The sequence below is a fragment of the Rosa rugosa genome, chromosome 1, assembly GCF_958449725.1.
Source record: "Rosa rugosa chromosome 1, drRosRugo1.1, whole genome shotgun sequence".
NCBI classification, from domain to species: domain Eukaryota; kingdom Viridiplantae; phylum Streptophyta; class Magnoliopsida; order Rosales; family Rosaceae; genus Rosa; species Rosa rugosa.
In genome coordinates this window covers 7,010,682-7,027,085 of record NC_084820.1, presented here as the reverse complement: position 1 = coordinate 7,027,085, position 16,404 = coordinate 7,010,682, and the positions used below count along the sequence as shown (strand labels likewise).

Sequence of the window (16,404 nt, the reverse complement as noted above, 5' to 3'; positions counted from 1 at the left end):
ATAGAATCTGATTTATGACTAGATATTTGTAATTTCAGTTCTGCAATTTGTTGCTTTTCGATTCTGGGTGCTTCTAAATTGGGTTCTGTATATATGAATGAATGTAATTCATTTCTGAATTGAAAATAGAAAATGAGATTTCAGCATTCACAGTTTCCTGAGAGGGAAGAAGAGTCATATTACACGATGATATAGAAGGTAAACATAACAAAGGATAACTAAACAGATACATAAAGAAGATGGAACATTCCCAACCAAAGTGAATGACATTTCAATATTCTCAGCCCCTCTTGACAGGGTCGAAATTGGACACTCCGATTACAGCTCCAATAATCACAATAAGTACAGTGCCGCCGGCAGCAATGCTGAGTAAGAAGTTCTTGAGCGACGGAGAGACTCCAGACGCGGCTTCCGCCACGTCCGGGACCACCATCGAGGCCGTGAGCGCGGCGGCGGTGATTGCGGTGACGGCCTTCTCCTTCAGGGAAGCCCTGACCTCAAGTCTTCCACTTGATCTTGATGGCGAGGACACAGCCTTTGAGGGCCTGAGGGGTAGTGGCTTGTAGAAGGCCTCTGAGGATTGAACCACCCTCTTTTGGGTGGTGGCATTGGGCAATGGCATAGCCATTGTAACTGCTGAGCTTGAAGCCATTACTCTCTCTTGGGTTGTTTTCTGTTTCTAACTTGGAAATTTTGGTGCCAAGTTTGAGGGCTTGATATTGGTATGAAGGAATTTGAGTAGGTTTAAGATAGTCATAGAGGTGGTGGAAAGGGCTGCAAGCAATATGAGAGGTGGGAAAGGCATTGTCAATTTATCTTTGTCCTAGGTGTCAGCTTCTCCATAGGGATTGGTGGATAAGGTTATCTGATTGGCCCAATTAAACATCAAGATTGAATTTTGTATCTCATTTTCATTCTGTCAATTCTTTTCCTTTTAAAAATGATTAAGGGTCTGAATATCGGTCAAGATTCAAAAATGTAAACTCTTTCTGCTGCCTCTAAATGAATATTTGAGGAAGAAATATAACAAAAAAAAAAAATACATAAAAGGAAGAATACACACTTTTTTTTTGGTCAAAAGGAAGAATACACACTGAAGAATGATTTTTGCCGACGATCTATACCACTGTACTGTTCATCAGCAAAGATTATTCATATATATGCACCGATGTATGACTTTTGCCGACAAATATTTCGTCACTAAAGGTTACTCTCAATATCTCCACTACTATCAGGATACAAATGTTTCGTCCCTAAACGCACATAATTCATATCACAAATCAATTCAAAATCAAAAGCATAGGGACTTCAGTGAAGCCATGTACAGAAACTCGATTAAGGAACCATTGTCAACTTTGAAGCAATGATAAGAAAACAGGGACAGGTCTTTGTAAATGGAATTTGCACAGTACAGGTCTTTGTATTAAATAATCAATTTTACAATGTAACATGAATTCACTCAAAACTGGTATGAACAATTTCAAAAATACGACATCATGTAGATCTCAAAAGTCTCAATTTCAAAACATTGAGACTTTTTCTCCATCTGGTAGGAGTTCGGACATTCTATATCAAAACTTGTCAGCGCCATGAGGGTGGAAGCTCTGTAGTTGCTGACCCAACTTTGGTGAGATAAATCTCCTGAGGCAGGAGGTGATATTTTATATTAAGCTCTTCAAATATTTTCTTCAGCTCTAAGATTAGGTCTGTTCGGCGGCTGGTCTTGTCTCCATAGTTCTGGAAATTTATAGTATGAGAAATATAAAGAGCCATTGTCATCTTGTTTACATCTTCAATTTCCTTCACCGCCACACTATGGGCAGGACGCCAGTGCTGAGGCTTGCTCTCCAAGTATCTGAAGTTTAAAATATTTCTTCATCAATCCATATAAATATATTTGAGGTGCGTACCAGTGCATGTCAGTTTATGAACAAGTGAGATAGGAATCGAGAATAATCAATAGGTGCGCAAAGAAAAAACTGAGCCGACCATAAACCACCAAAAGTCAGACAAGATTCATATAAAGTTATAAACACTCCCACATCTGTGCTTGTTATTGTAAGCTATAGTTGGGAATATATCAACAAGGGAAATGACTGATTGAAGAAGAAAACCATAATAGGGATCTAGTTCTCCAAGGAAGCAAAATGTTATACCAGGATAGCAGAATCACTCGAGGGAACTTACTTAAAAGACTATTCCATTTGAGAAACCTAACTTGCAGCTATTAAGCAGATAAAAAGAGATTATCTGTAGACTAGATGATTCTAATCTTTTATGTCATTATAATTTGAGCAATAGGATCACCAGGACTAAATAAGTGGGTACTGCCTGTAAATATACTTCTAAGAAAGATTGTCATGAGAACTCTACAAGCTTGTAATAAGTTGGTTGTGTTGTTCAGCTCAAGTCTTGAAGAGTAAAAATATAGAGTGAATAATAGAGAAGCACAGTAAGTTGGAGTTAACATACGTTTTTATTCTGGCTTTCATGCTCGCAATAGTGTCAATTGTTGTAGAAACATCAACAGCGAACTCAACAGCATCACCCATCTCTGGGCTCCTATAAAAGTTGCTGATGGGTTTAGTAGCCAGTACTGAATTTGGATAGTATATCTTCTCATTGTCAGGTTTCAAGAAGATCGTTGTCAATATGTTCATCTCTTCAACAATCAACTGTCAAGTTTCAAAGTGTCAAGTAGGTTCTTTTAATACCAGTAAATAAGGTAATTTAGGATTTCAGAGTTACCTGTACTCCATCAACAACACAACGGTCCCCTACATCAAATGGGTGCATCACAAAGACAAATATGATGGCTTCAAACACAGTTTTAGCAGTGTTACCAAAAACAAACACCACCAGTAAAAGCTGTGATGATATAAAGACCAGTATGTTGGTTGTCAAAAATCCCATCAGAAGTAACCACACGATAAGGATCACAACAAGCACAACTGCTGAGCCAAGCCTATTCAACTCCTCTATAGCTGTTTTAGTATCAGTTAAGGAATGTGCCAATGACTTGCGTTCGTTGTAAACATTCACCTGCAAAATAGAACAATGGTGAGATTCATGACATGAAGCATTCTTACAAAGTCTGAATTCCTACATCAATGTTGATGACATGATAGAACTAGGATCCTACCAGAGCGTAATTTAAATTTTAATAGTTACGTGTGACCGCTGGATGTCACAACTAAGTATGTAAATTTAGTTTGTGGTAGTATTATACAGTATACATTTCACAGTACAGATGTGTAGGTGAGTACAAAATGGAAATTTGGCAGATTATTCTGGAAAAAAAAAAAAAGAAGAAGCCAGACTGAAAGTATATATGATAAGAGAATAGAGTGAACTGACAAAGAAGTTACCAGCCAGTTCTTCAAAGGCTTTTTTTTTATCTTTCGACTTTCTGCTCCACCTTCAAACAGAGGAAATACGAGCTCGACTTCGTCCTTTTTCAAGAAGCGACAGAGGTCATCTTCCTCAATGTACCTAGTCCATTTGACAGGGTCAGAAAGCTTATACGAAAATCCAAGTCACCAAAAAGTAAAAGGAACACTCGGAAATAACAGAAATTCTCACTTGCTACCGTGCTTGGCTACATTCAGGAAAATGTCATAAGCTGCAGCCTGTGCTTCAAACTCACTAGTAATCTCTATATCCCTCTGCTCACCCTCCTCATCGTTAATGTCGACTAGTGTGTGGGAGATGGTAGACAACCCAGAACCACTTATCACATTAATCAACCCTTTCATCGTCCAAGCAGAAATTTTATCCTGCTTCATTTTTGAAAGTTTTTCTACGTCAATCACTTCTTCTCTGGGCCCTTCCTTCCCATCATTTTTAGCTTTTGGCAGATTTTTGAAACTCAACCGGCCACTACTTGATTCCTTCCCAAATTTTCTTCTAGCCATCTCCACCAATGGAGGCCCCGAAAGGCTGCGGAGAACATAATGATGAAAGATCGACTCTTTAATCCGATCAAAGAACCTGGTGGACTGAAAAGAAGTGGCTAAAAGCTTCACTAACAAATTCTTCAACAGCCATATGGCTGCTCCAATCTCACAAGAAGCCAAACCCCTTGTCACATAACCTAGAATCTTAGACGTGTTCTTCGACCTCTTCACTCCATGATCAAACAACAAACCCCATGCTAGTAGAATCAAACCCAACCAAATAAACACCTGCACACTCCTCTTCAACCCATAAACAAAATACAAAACCTTCTTCTTAAGCAAGTAATTCGTTTCTATCACGAACACCAAAATATTAATAAGCCATTCTGTAACCAACCTACCACACAACACAACCAACACTAGCACGCACCATTTCCACAGTTTCAATGACCAAATATTCTTACTCTCCAACTTATCAACAGTTAAGCAAGCAACTAAAAACCCAACAATGCACACAAACACAGTCCACTCAAGTAACACCAACTTTTTGAGCTTCTTACCCGATTTCTGGTGCACCTTGAGATTGGCTGTCTTGTACACCTCTTCATCATCTTCCTCATCCTCTTCTCCACGCGCCGGTGTTCCGATCAACGGCGTTCTCGGCGTTATAGGGTTTGATCTTACACCCTCTCTGGGAGTAGTGGCTGTGGCTTTACTGCTTGGTGAAGCCACATTGGGTGAATTTGCACTCGACTTTCTCTTGGGAATTTCTTCAGCAACCTTGACTTCATTAACGTAAGTTGGCTCCTGGAACCTCGACTTGGGCTTGGAGAACGCCGACCTGGCAAGCGAAACCCGGCGAAGCTCGCCTGGAATTCTCGGCGGCTTGCCGGCGGTGGTGGTTGTGATCTCCGGCGAAGCAGAGCCGGCGGCGACTCTGAGCTCCTTTAGCTCAAAGTTGGAGCCTTGGAACCCTTTTTGAGGAGACCCAGTTCGGGAAGGCTGCGGCGAAAACATAACGGTGGATTCTTCGGCGCCGGAAATCTGCACAACGACGTCGTTGGGTGCTGCTCTCTTGTCTTCCATGGTGGGCTTTGCTCTTTTACTAGTACAAAAGATTCACAATTCGAATAGGCATTAAAACAGTAGATAAAGTTGGAATCTTTTTGGCCGGAAAGTTAAGAAGTTTGGGAACAATTACAATGGTTGAAGATTTATAGCACCCCAATGCTTCTTTTGAAATCAGTAGAGGTTTCTGGGTAAGTGGGGTGTTAAGAAAATGAAGGTATGTCAACTATTGGTTGAAGATTTTGGGGCTGCGAATTGTTGACCGGAGACTCTGACAGAGAGACAGAGCGAGACGCTTCCATGGCGGTTTGTTCTTCTTCTTCTTCTTCTCGTGTTTAACGTTATTTAAGCCGCGAAATTACGAACCAAAAAGAGAAAGGGGCAACTGGGTACTTTGTGCTTCAACAAGTCCAACAGGAACCCAACAAAGAAATGGAGATTATAGTAATGATGGTATCAGAGAATTTGGATCACAAAATTAGAAGTGGTCAAGCTTAAGCACTATCCTGGTATATTTTAACTTGCTTAATCAGTTTGTAATTTTTAACTTGCTTAATCAGTTTGTAATTTTTATGAAAAAATTATTATGGCACTTGTTGCAAAGGTTTTGTCTTTAGATTGTTATCCTGATCCACTATATCATATAGTAATGTGGGTGTCAGAGGAATGTGGGTGAGCTAGCTGATGTAACCACTCTTGTATTTATAAGGTTGGATGGATCCGTCTATATCATAGATTCACAATTGAAGATGCTATCATGCTATACCATCCGTATATGTTTGCACTAGGATTGAGTCATTTAATTCATGTATGTTATGCTTCATCAAAAAAAATTCATGTATGTTATGGTAACTTCTGTTTAGTGAGCCTCAACAACAAAATAAGGGGAACTTTCACCTTCGAACAAAGAATATAACACAAGTTGAATGAAGTTCATCAAACACAATATAACACTACAAACCCACGAAAGATTGATGAGCCATGAACTTGATTGTCTTTACTACATATATAAAAAAAACATAATTAAGCAAATTGAAATAGTTAAGTGAATGCAATTATGTAGTCCATTTAATCATTTATGGTGATCACCTTATCCGTCATTTTAAGGATGGACAAAATGACCATAATAAACCGAAAACCGCATTATTGAGATCAATTAAATTCGGTCAGTAAGTAGGCCTCCGCAACTAGAAGTATAACAAATTAAACAACTAAAATCAACTGACATTAACAAGTCCAACCCTATGTTCATACAAAAACATATCAGTTTCTCTCGCTCAGGCCTTACGGATTGAATGTCTTTTTCAATTAAAAAAAAAATTCATACCTACGTATTATATACGAGTGATGAAATTAAGCAGATCAATACTGAAGGGATTGGAAATTATCAACTCGTCCCTTTGACTTTGTGAAATTTTTATTAGGAGTTGGCCGGATGGGTTGGTTGCTGGTTGTAGGCGGCGCAGCCAGCCTATCACACCATACATGGCAGCCTGTTTTCAATTCAAGATCTTCACCCTTCAATATATTCAATAATGCACACATGTTTAATTAGATTATAATGCTGTAACCAATTATGTCACGTGGTGTGAACAGTATTAATCTGAAACTAGCCAGAGCAATATCCAGTTTTTATCTATCATGATGCCAATTATTGCCAAAGATTTGGAATGTGATTGTATTTTGCATCAATTGTCAGTACTTTTTGCTCAGAAATCTCATAACTTTTGGCCATCATGATTAGAGGTGATTGATCGCAATTCATGACAGTACGTACCAGTGTAGTTTGGACCTGACTGGTTATCAATTTTCAGATTAATGTTTTGGGAAATACAGTTGATAAGACCTAACTACATCAAAGCACGATTCAGCCAGTGTGCGGGTCGTAAGAGCAAGTTCACCTGTTGGGTCATCGGATCACCTATTATTCACTGCTTTTTAGTGTTTATTTCCACTCTCTATGTCGCGGACACAGTTTCCAATAAGACCTGGGTTACCAGGTCAGCTTGCAAGTCACTAGGGTGACCCAGGGCACGAAATACAATGTGTCCATGACTCAGAGAGTGAAAATACACATAAAATACAGTGAATAGTAGGTGACTTGGTGACCCACGGATTGACTTGCTCTAAGTTACTCTAATTTAAGACTTTCAGGCCCTTTTTTTTTCTCGATATCATAACTTCAATCTTAGGAGCTCAAGAACAGAAAGTCATACTAACCTAGAGCTCTCCTCTAGGGTTTGTGGTGCGGCGGGTTGATTCAGTCCGGTGAGACCTATACCTTCTCCATTCATGGAGTTCTTTTAGGCTTCGGCTTCATCTTATTTGCTTTCGCTAGTTTCGTTGGCAACATAGCAGTCGGTGGTGAAGGTGAGTGGGGCCCGGGTAGACTGGGTCAGATTACTATTGAGGAGATATCATTCTCCGACGGCGGTTGGGCGTCAGGAACAAAGGGTGGCAGCGACACTGCGAGTTGAGATTTTGTTTGTTTATCAGGTGGATTTTCCCGGCTGGTGGCGATGGTGGCTTTGAACTTTGGTTGGTTGCTGTCTCGCGGCGGAGCTGACAGTTGGTTCAGCAAAGGGAACAGGTTGTAATGGTGATATGTCAAGGCCAGCTCCGACGACGAGTGGCAACGGTGGCATTGGTGGAAGAAGGAATTTGTTCACCTAGGGTTTACTTTGATGGGACTCAGTGGGCCTGGAATGCAGGCCTAGAGCTTGATGGAGTTCAAGGATGATCGGCTTGGGCTTTGTCTTCCAAAGGCAATTGAGGGCCTTATTTTCTCAGTTGAAGGAGTTGAGGGTGGAGTCCCATCCTCTTCTCCTAGTACTTTTTAATTTTTTTCTTCAGGTCGCAAAGATCATTGACTCTGTTATCTCTTTAATTCTTCAGAGTCTTTGGTTTTTGTTTAGAATAAAAGTGCATTACTTTAAAAGGTGGGTGTACTTGGGGTATGCTGATTTCTTATTCTGTTTTTAGAATAGGATTTTAGGGTATTTTGTAAACACGTTTTATGACGACTCAATACGGATACGTCGTTTTTGTATTGCTTGTTGAATTTCGATGAATAGATGATCTTATTTACTAAAAAAAAAAACAAAGAACAGAAATTCATTGCTACATGGTCGGATGGTCCTAGCGAAAATTATTGGGCGGTGAAATTGACATCCATATTTTTACAAACCACACTCTCTCTATACACATATTCATTAAAAAATTACTTGTATAGAGGAGTGTGGTTTGTAAAAATAGGGTACAAATTTCAATCCCCAATTTTTTTCTAAAACAAAAATAACTATTTCATGTGAATTATCTTGTACGGGAATAATGTGCTAATTTTAGGCTCGTCACATTTTTTTGAAATAGAAGGTTCATTTCATAGATGACCAGCTAAAAAGCCAGAGTCTACATACCCTTAAAAGACAGAAAAATAGCGGGTAACAACCAAACTCCTATCTAAGTACTGCAAACTCATTACAAGTCAAATGGAGCCCACTTTTAAAGCGGACTCATAAACAAAGAACAACAACGTGTCTTCTGAGGCAAAATCATCTTCTAGCCAACCATCCGCCAATCACGCAATTGTGGTACGAAATAGAAAGCTACTTCCCAGCAAACAAATAGGAGTCAATTCCTCATCCATAAGCCGCTCTTTCCAGTCTAACTCGAGATAATTACCAATTCCGTAGAACCATGATCTGAATTACGACTGACTCTTTATAGACCATAAAGCCCAACAACACCCAAAGAGGTCAAACTCTCAGGTCAGGCCAGCATAAAGCACTAAGTAATGGATGAGGGTGTCAAGACACCCTCCATCCTGGCCCAATTCTGAAGATAATCAGAACCAACCAAATGGGCCCAGAGACTGAACCCACATTGCCCAGGCCCCGACCCTAAGGCCCAAACCCAGGCAACGAAGCTGGCAGGAGCACCCTTACACCTCCGTTGCCAAACTGCAGTCACCATCTCCGGCGGCCTCCCTTTCCACGGCATGATCCACCAAAACTGAGACCGGAAACCAAGAATCTTCCGATCACCATCAACTGATGATCAACTCCGATCCAAACCCAGCGGCCGGATCTTCACACCAACCCAAACAGAGATGGAACGCTGACACGTGATCCCAGCACCGATCTGCTACACCAAAGTCTCGATCTAACCTTGACCTCGATCTGTTACACCCGTCGGACTTCAACCAAATCCGGCCAGCCAACACCGCAACGCTTGAAGAGACGGTGAGGGAAGGTACTCAACGGCAAGCGTCGCTACGTAGGTCGAGATCCGGGAGGATGGCGCTGCCGCTGTGAACTCGAAACCCTAGAAGAGGCAGGGTTTCGCTCTGATGTTTACAGAATTTTTTATTTAGGCTCGTCACATGAGCAACAACCAAAAGTTTTATTGGAATTATCAACCACTTGCATGTTGTAAATATGGTCTTTTAAAATTGAAAAAGTAGTCACGTTTTAGATGATAATGGTAAAACAACTTTTTTTAATTGGTAATTTGTCTACAAGAAAAGATAAAAAATTCTTGTGGCCAGGAATCAAAGCTCAAAACTGTTTCGAATATGACATGAATCACATGATCATAAATCTTGGTGATAATACATAAAACAATTGAGAACGGCTCCAAGCCTTCCAACACAAGATGAGCCCTAACAACAATAGAGATGAAGGGCCTAAAGTTTTTATTTTTAAAGGACAGCTTGGTGACACCATCGAATTAGTTCCACTGCATGCAGCTAGGTTTTTATCTTCTCCCTATACAAATTCCTCTGCCCAATCGATAACCACCGCCATTTCTCGGGGTACAACGTCTTGATGATGAGTTATACCACTTCTTTCCATCACTGTTGCCTCGTCCTCCTCCTACCGCCGCCGCTAGGTCTACCTCCCAATAAGCTTCCCAAGCCTTTTCTTCGTCAGTATCTTTCTTCACCTCCTCTTCCTTCTTTGCCTCGTACCACGTCTCCGGCCCCCATCCTACGCAAAACGAAGGATCAAGAACCTCAAAACCCTCAAGAATAAACTCACCTTCACTTCTCCATTCATTACTTTCTTCCTCGTCCCAAACCAGTTCCGGGTTGCCGAAGTCGCTCCAATCTATTTCATCAATATAAGCGTCGGGATCTGGCGACGGCACGTTGCAGGGAACCTCCTTGATCTTTGCCAAGAACCGGGTTTTCTCATTTTCGAAGGCCTCTTTGGCCGCAGAGTCGTTCCACCGGGCAACGTTTTGGTAGAGATATATGCACTTGTTATTGGAGTCGGTCAGTTTCTCCCATAACTCTTTGCCTACAGACAAGTAGAGTTGCTCTTCCCAACTATCTTTCGGTGGCCTGGAAGCAACTTTTCGACGTCGAATCCCATCCATAGTTGTGATGATCGAAAGCACTACCAAAAGGATTAAGCAGAAGGACCCTAGAATTTAATTTGGTTTCTCTCAATCGATTTCAAGAGACGAATGAATTAGAGGTCTAGAGGATGTGTGAATGGTCGCTATTTATAGGGAGAGTATTCGATGCACTGGCAGCATGGTAGTCACGTGCCTGTTAAAATAGCTTCTTCCGTTAGACAACATGGTTAGTCAATGTTTCGGTCAACAAATGAACTTTATCCAAAAAAATGTGAAAGGCAGTAAAAAGAAAATTTTACCACATAACCACACGCGATGCACGTGGGAGTAAACGAGGAGGATTAGGGCTCTAAGGTGGGTTTGAGTTGCAGCGGACTCCTGTTCTCTGAAATCTGAGTAAGACGGACAAAATCGATTTGAAGAAGATATTGAGTGGCAGCCTTTATTTGAATCGTCGGCACCATTGATCGATTGTAGCCGGCTAATGCAATTTCGTTCTGGTTCCTGCAGTCCAAGTTCAATTCTGTTTGTAATTAGAATTTGAATTGTATCCACGAGAGCCTTGCGAAGGTGATTAAGCAAGTGGATTTGGTCGCCAATTCATCCATCGGAGCAGCTTGAGGTAACGATTGCTTAACCAAAATAAGAAGTTATATGTTATATGTTTGTATTTTTGTGATGATTGCTGGTGCTGGGTCATTATCTCACAACGGAAAAAACCAACAAAACTCTCTTTTTTTCCCCTGTTCAGTTTTTCATGGCCATCCTCTTATGTAGATTAATCGTATTTTGCATGATTTGGTCCCAAGGTAATGAAATTATACATGGCTTGGTTTCTGGAGTAAGCTTGGGTGTGCCTAAACTATAACTATTTCCTTTGGAAATACTTTGTAATTTTGTGTTTGCTAGTTTGGTAAGAGTCTCTATTAATGCTGGAGTTGCCTTGGCAAGACAGCTTTTAAGTGCCCGAGTCATAATAAAACACATTTGACAAAAACATAAATTCTGTGCAAGTTTTACTAGCTGAGGTACATTGGCAGTTCTTTGATGCTTGCATGGGTTGATTAGAGTAGTCCTTTGATGCTTGCGCAATTTTTCTCTTTTGTGATTTTTGTATACTTGATGTGTTGATTAGAGTAGTTGCTGCTGAAATTGGTTGTTATATATACCATTTTGTACTTTGAAGTTTGTCTTTAGTGGAATGACTTGGCAGCCAACAATTGTATTTATTAAGCAAAGTCTAGGTAGATGAGTAGAGTCTAGTTCGGCAACACCCATAATATAGTCAAACAATATGAATGTTTAGTGCATCATTCAATTGTTGAAACAATTTATTTTATTTTTTTTCTGTTATAATAATAATAAAGGTAGATGAAATTTGTTTATAGTGCATCATATTTTTTTTTTTTTTTTTTTTGTGGATTTACTTACCGACATTGGTGTTTTCGGCCCGGTATTGTGCTTTATTAACATAGATAATGATTCATGCGTAGGTATTCAGAGGAACTGATTTACGGACATTTGGGCAGTTTGCCGATGGGGTGGAGCAAGGGTTTTATGGACGATGATGGCAACTGTAATAAGAGAAGAAAATTCACAGAAAGCCTGAATAGATCAACTAATCTGACAGAAAGGTATTATACCAATAAAGTAGAGACTGCTGAATGGGTTGATGGTAGGATCAGATTGCAGTGTACACTGTTTGAAGGTATTTCGCTGGTGAATTCCGAAGTAGCTTGTGTGAAATATGATATTAGGAAGCTTTGTTCAATGTTGCGGTGTTTGGAGCCCAACATAGAGAGTGTGAGAAAGAAAATCTGTGAAATTGAACAGTCCTTATCTGACATGAAGGTTGGTGGTGTGGAATCTATTGTTGCCGATGTTATTAAAGTTTTGCTATGCCTCAGGTAGCGGAAAAGGTAGTAGAATTCAAGGACATAGATGGCCATAATTTGTGGACAGACATCACTAAGGAGAAAGAACCGAGAAAGTTATGTCCATGCACCCCAATAGCTACTGATGGCCTTCTGCACATGAAAATTTTTGACAAAGTTCCACACGAGAAGGTATCTAATAGGAGGAAAATTTTAATTGTTTGACGGAACAATTTTGAAGTAGTAACCATGTGTTATCATTTGATTGTATTTGCACAGGTTGATCATATGACAGATGAGAAGGTGACAGAATCGGCCGACAAAAAAACTTTGACGGGCTTCAACGACTCAAAGGTTAAAAACAAAAACGACGACAGATTTCCGTCCAAACTCCTAGGTTGAAAATTTGTACAATAATAGTTGAAGCTTCGACATTAAAGCTTGTGTCCATCCAAACTTTTTTAAAAATTGTTTTCTCAATGTTCTGTTAATATTTTAGAAAGAAAAGGTTTTTTTTTTTGGTAAATAACCGTAATCAACGGTTCACTATCTCAATCAAGGCCTAAATGATGACAAACATGGCTAATTGTTTCATAGGGGTCGTCAACGGGCCCGGCCCGGCCCATTCATAGCGGGCTTGGGCCGGGCCTTGCTATATTTTTAAATAATAGCGGGCCGGGCCGGCCTTTATTAAAAATAGACGGATCCAAGCCCGTCCATATAAAGCGGGCTTTGCGGGCTTTTTCGGCCCGGGCCGGGCTTGGCCTTGCGGGCTTTTTTGGGCCAGGCCTTGCGGGCTTTATGTATAAATAAATATTTAAAGACACAAATATTTTTTTTTTTAATCAAGCTTTGGAAATTCATTGGATAATGATCAAATACAATCAAAGATAACATATCTATAATTCTATATTGTACCCAAAAAAAATCTTTATTTATATATAGATACTAATTTATTGATAAATAAATTTTTAAAGGCACTCATTTTTTATAAATCTATATTTATACATCATACACTCCAAATAGCAACATATAGCAATTCAAAGAAAATGAGAAAACTGACCGTTGGATGTGATTATTACAATAAAATAAGAGTGTGGTTAAAAATTTAGTCAATTTCACCATAGTTTCAAACCCGATCGGATTGGTCAACTGTAGTCACTTGCATGTTTTCTTGGTTGACCGATGGCGTGATGAACGCAAAACTTGCTTATTTTTTTACATCACGTTTGTAAATATTTCATCGATGGATGTGTGTGGACATAAGATAAAAATTTCAATTTTTAATTACAAATACGTTGACCTATACTAATTTGTCTCCTAAAGTTGTATGACTTATACATTGCATTTAAATTGTTGAGGTCCATTCTAAAACAACCGTGAAGTGGAAGATGAATTTGGAGAAACCAACCGCTCGATTGAGAGATTGTAATATTTTATGGTGGTTGTAAAAAATCTAGTCAATTTGGTTATCGTTTCGAATTCGATCAACTAGGTCAAACGTAGTTACTCTTATAAACCTATATTTATATATCATACACTCCAAAGAGCAACCCCTATCAATTCAAAGAAAATGAAAAAACCGACCGTTGGATGAGTTTATTACAATAAATTATGAATGTGATAAAAAAATTTAGCCAATTTCACCATATTTTCGAATTCGATCGGATTGGTCAACCGTAGTCACTTATATGTTTTCTTGGTTGACCGATGGCGTGACAACCGCGAAACGTGCTTATTTTTTCACATCACGTTTGTATATATTCCATCGATGGATGTGCATGGACATAAGATAAAAAAAATTAATTTCAATTACAAACACATTGGCCTATACCAATTTTCTTCCTAAAGTTGTATGACTTGTACATTGCATTTAAATTGTTGAGGTCCATTCTAAAACAACCATGAAGTAGAAGATGAATTTGGAGAAACCAACCGCTCGATTGAGAGATTGTAATATTTTATGGTGGTTGTAAAAAATACAGCCAATTTGGTTTTCGTTTCGAATTCGATCAACTAGGTCAAACGTAGTTACTCTTCTAAACCTATATTTATATATCACACGCTCCAAAGAGCAACCCCTATCAATTCAAATAAAATGGGAAAACCGACCGTTGGATGTGATTATTACAATAAATTATGAGTGTGGTTAAAAATTTAGTCAATTTCACCATAGTTTCAAACTCGATCGGATTGGTCAACTGTAGTCACTTACATGTTTTCTTGGTTGACCGATGGCGTGATGAACGCAAAACTTGTTTATTTTTTTACATCACGCTTGTAAATAATTCATCGATGGATGTGTGTGGACATAAGATAAAAATTTCAATTTTTAATTACAAATACGTTGGCCTATACTAATTTGTCTCCTAAAATTGTATGACTTATACATTGCATTTAAATTGTTGAGGTCCATTCTAAAACAACCATGAAGTGGAAGATGAATTTGGAGAAACCAACCGCTCGATTGAGAGATTGTAATATTTTATGGTGGTTGTAAAAAATCTAGCAAATTTGGTTATCGTTTCGAATTCGATCAACTAGGTCAAACATAGTTACTCTTATAAACCTATATTTATATATCATACAATCCTAAGAGCAACCCCTATTAATTCAAAGAAAATGGAAAAACCGACCGTTAGATGAGTTAATTACAATAAATTATGAGTGTGGTAAAACATTTAGCCAATTTCACCATATTTTCGAATCCGATCGAATTGGTCAACTGATATTTAGAATATATATATATATATATATATATATATATATATATATATATATTATATAGAAGTATAAGAACTTCCACACACACACACACACACACACACACACATATATATATATATATATAAACACACACACATATTATATATATATATATATATATATATATATATATATATATTTATAAACACACACACATATATAGATATATCTATATATAACACACACACACACACACACACACACACACACACATATATATATATATATATATATATATATAAACACACACAAATATATATCTATATATGTGTATATATATATTTAGAAACACACACACACATATCTACATATATATATATATATATATATATATATATATATATATATATATATATATATATATATATATATATATAAAATATTTTACGGGCCGGGCTAGCGGGCTTTTACGGGCCGGGCCTAGCGGACCTTTGGCGGGCCGGGCCGGGCTTTTGCGGGCCGGCCCACTACCCACCCGATGCGGGCTTTTTAACGGGCCGGGCCGGGCTTTTAGCCCTCAGGGCCGGCGGGCCTCCATCGGCCCACTTGATCCGCGGGCTTTTTGATGAGGCCTAATCAATCCTTGTAGGCACGTTTGTAGCAGGTATATGTGATCTCGTCAATTTAGCGATATCATAAAATGTATCAGGCATCGAATATGCTACGTTCTGAAGATCAAGATGAGACAAAGTGGGGACAGACCACGACAATTCCTGTAGTTCTTGTTGACCATTCTTATTCTTGTCTCTCTTTAACGACAGGAAGACTATCTCATCAAAGTGACAATCCGCAAATCTAGTGGTAAAGAGATCGTCTGTCAAGGGTTCTAAATAGTGGATAATGGTTGGAGAATCATATCCAATATAAATTCCCAATCGTCTTTGAGGACCCATCTTAGTACGCTGTGGTGGCGCAATTGGCACATAAACTACACATAAAAAAATGTACATTGGGTTTAGTGTCTTATGTTTACATGTCTAAATAATAGATCTTTGCTTGATTGTTGTCTAATTATCATGAGTGAAAACAATACACCGCTGTTAATAATATATTTTCTCTTCCAAATTAATTGGCGGTTTATGCCTGTTCAATTGAATTCTTGTTTTCAATTGAATTCTTTTTAACAGGTAAAGTAAGGAATAATGTTTGTATTTTGATTATGGCTTATTGGTTTACTCTACAAGTAAGGAATGTTGCGTGGTTCTGCATGATTTAGATGCTTGTGTGTTTTGATGTGGACATCCATATGTGGTTGCATCTATTAAGTTTTGGATTAAGATGCTGCTATGTAGTACGTTTTGTAATTTAATCGATTAATAGTAGTGTTATATTGCTCAGTTGCACTGATGTAAAACTTTTGATATCAGGTTGAGGACTAGCAAAAGAAAAATCAAAAGGCCAATAAAGTACATTAACTACCGGGATTATACACGGTAATT

General features: G+C 38.7%; 3 protein-coding genes across 3 annotated transcripts; all 3 read right to left on the bottom strand.

The window, feature by feature from the left end:
• Positions 1-119: 119 nt before the first annotated feature.
• LOC133713754 (uncharacterized) lies at positions 120-780 on the bottom strand. Its single transcript, XM_062139786.1, has one exon. It carries the CDS (start codon positions 650-652, stop codon positions 281-283), a length of 372 nt encoding a protein of 123 aa, XP_061995770.1. The 5' UTR covers positions 653-780; the 3' UTR covers positions 120-280.
• A 584-nt stretch (positions 781-1,364) lies between these two features.
• Positions 1,365-5,438, bottom strand: LOC133713735 (mechanosensitive ion channel protein 10-like). Its single transcript, XM_062139769.1, has 5 exons — positions 3,583-5,438; positions 3,369-3,492; positions 2,749-3,042; positions 2,473-2,675; positions 1,365-1,855 (listed from the first exon to the last, which is right to left on the bottom strand). The coding sequence occupies exons 1-5, from the start codon at positions 4,980-4,982 to the stop codon at positions 1,582-1,584; spliced, it is 2,295 nt and encodes a 764-aa protein (XP_061995753.1). The 5' UTR covers positions 4,983-5,438; the 3' UTR covers positions 1,365-1,581.
• Positions 5,439-9,719: 4,281 nt separating this feature from the next.
• Positions 9,720-10,343, bottom strand: LOC133735130 (uncharacterized). Its single transcript, XM_062162574.1, has one exon. The coding sequence runs from the start codon at positions 10,341-10,343 to the stop codon at positions 9,720-9,722; it is 624 nt and encodes a 207-aa protein (XP_062018558.1).
• Positions 10,344-16,404: the final 6,061 nt, after the last annotated feature.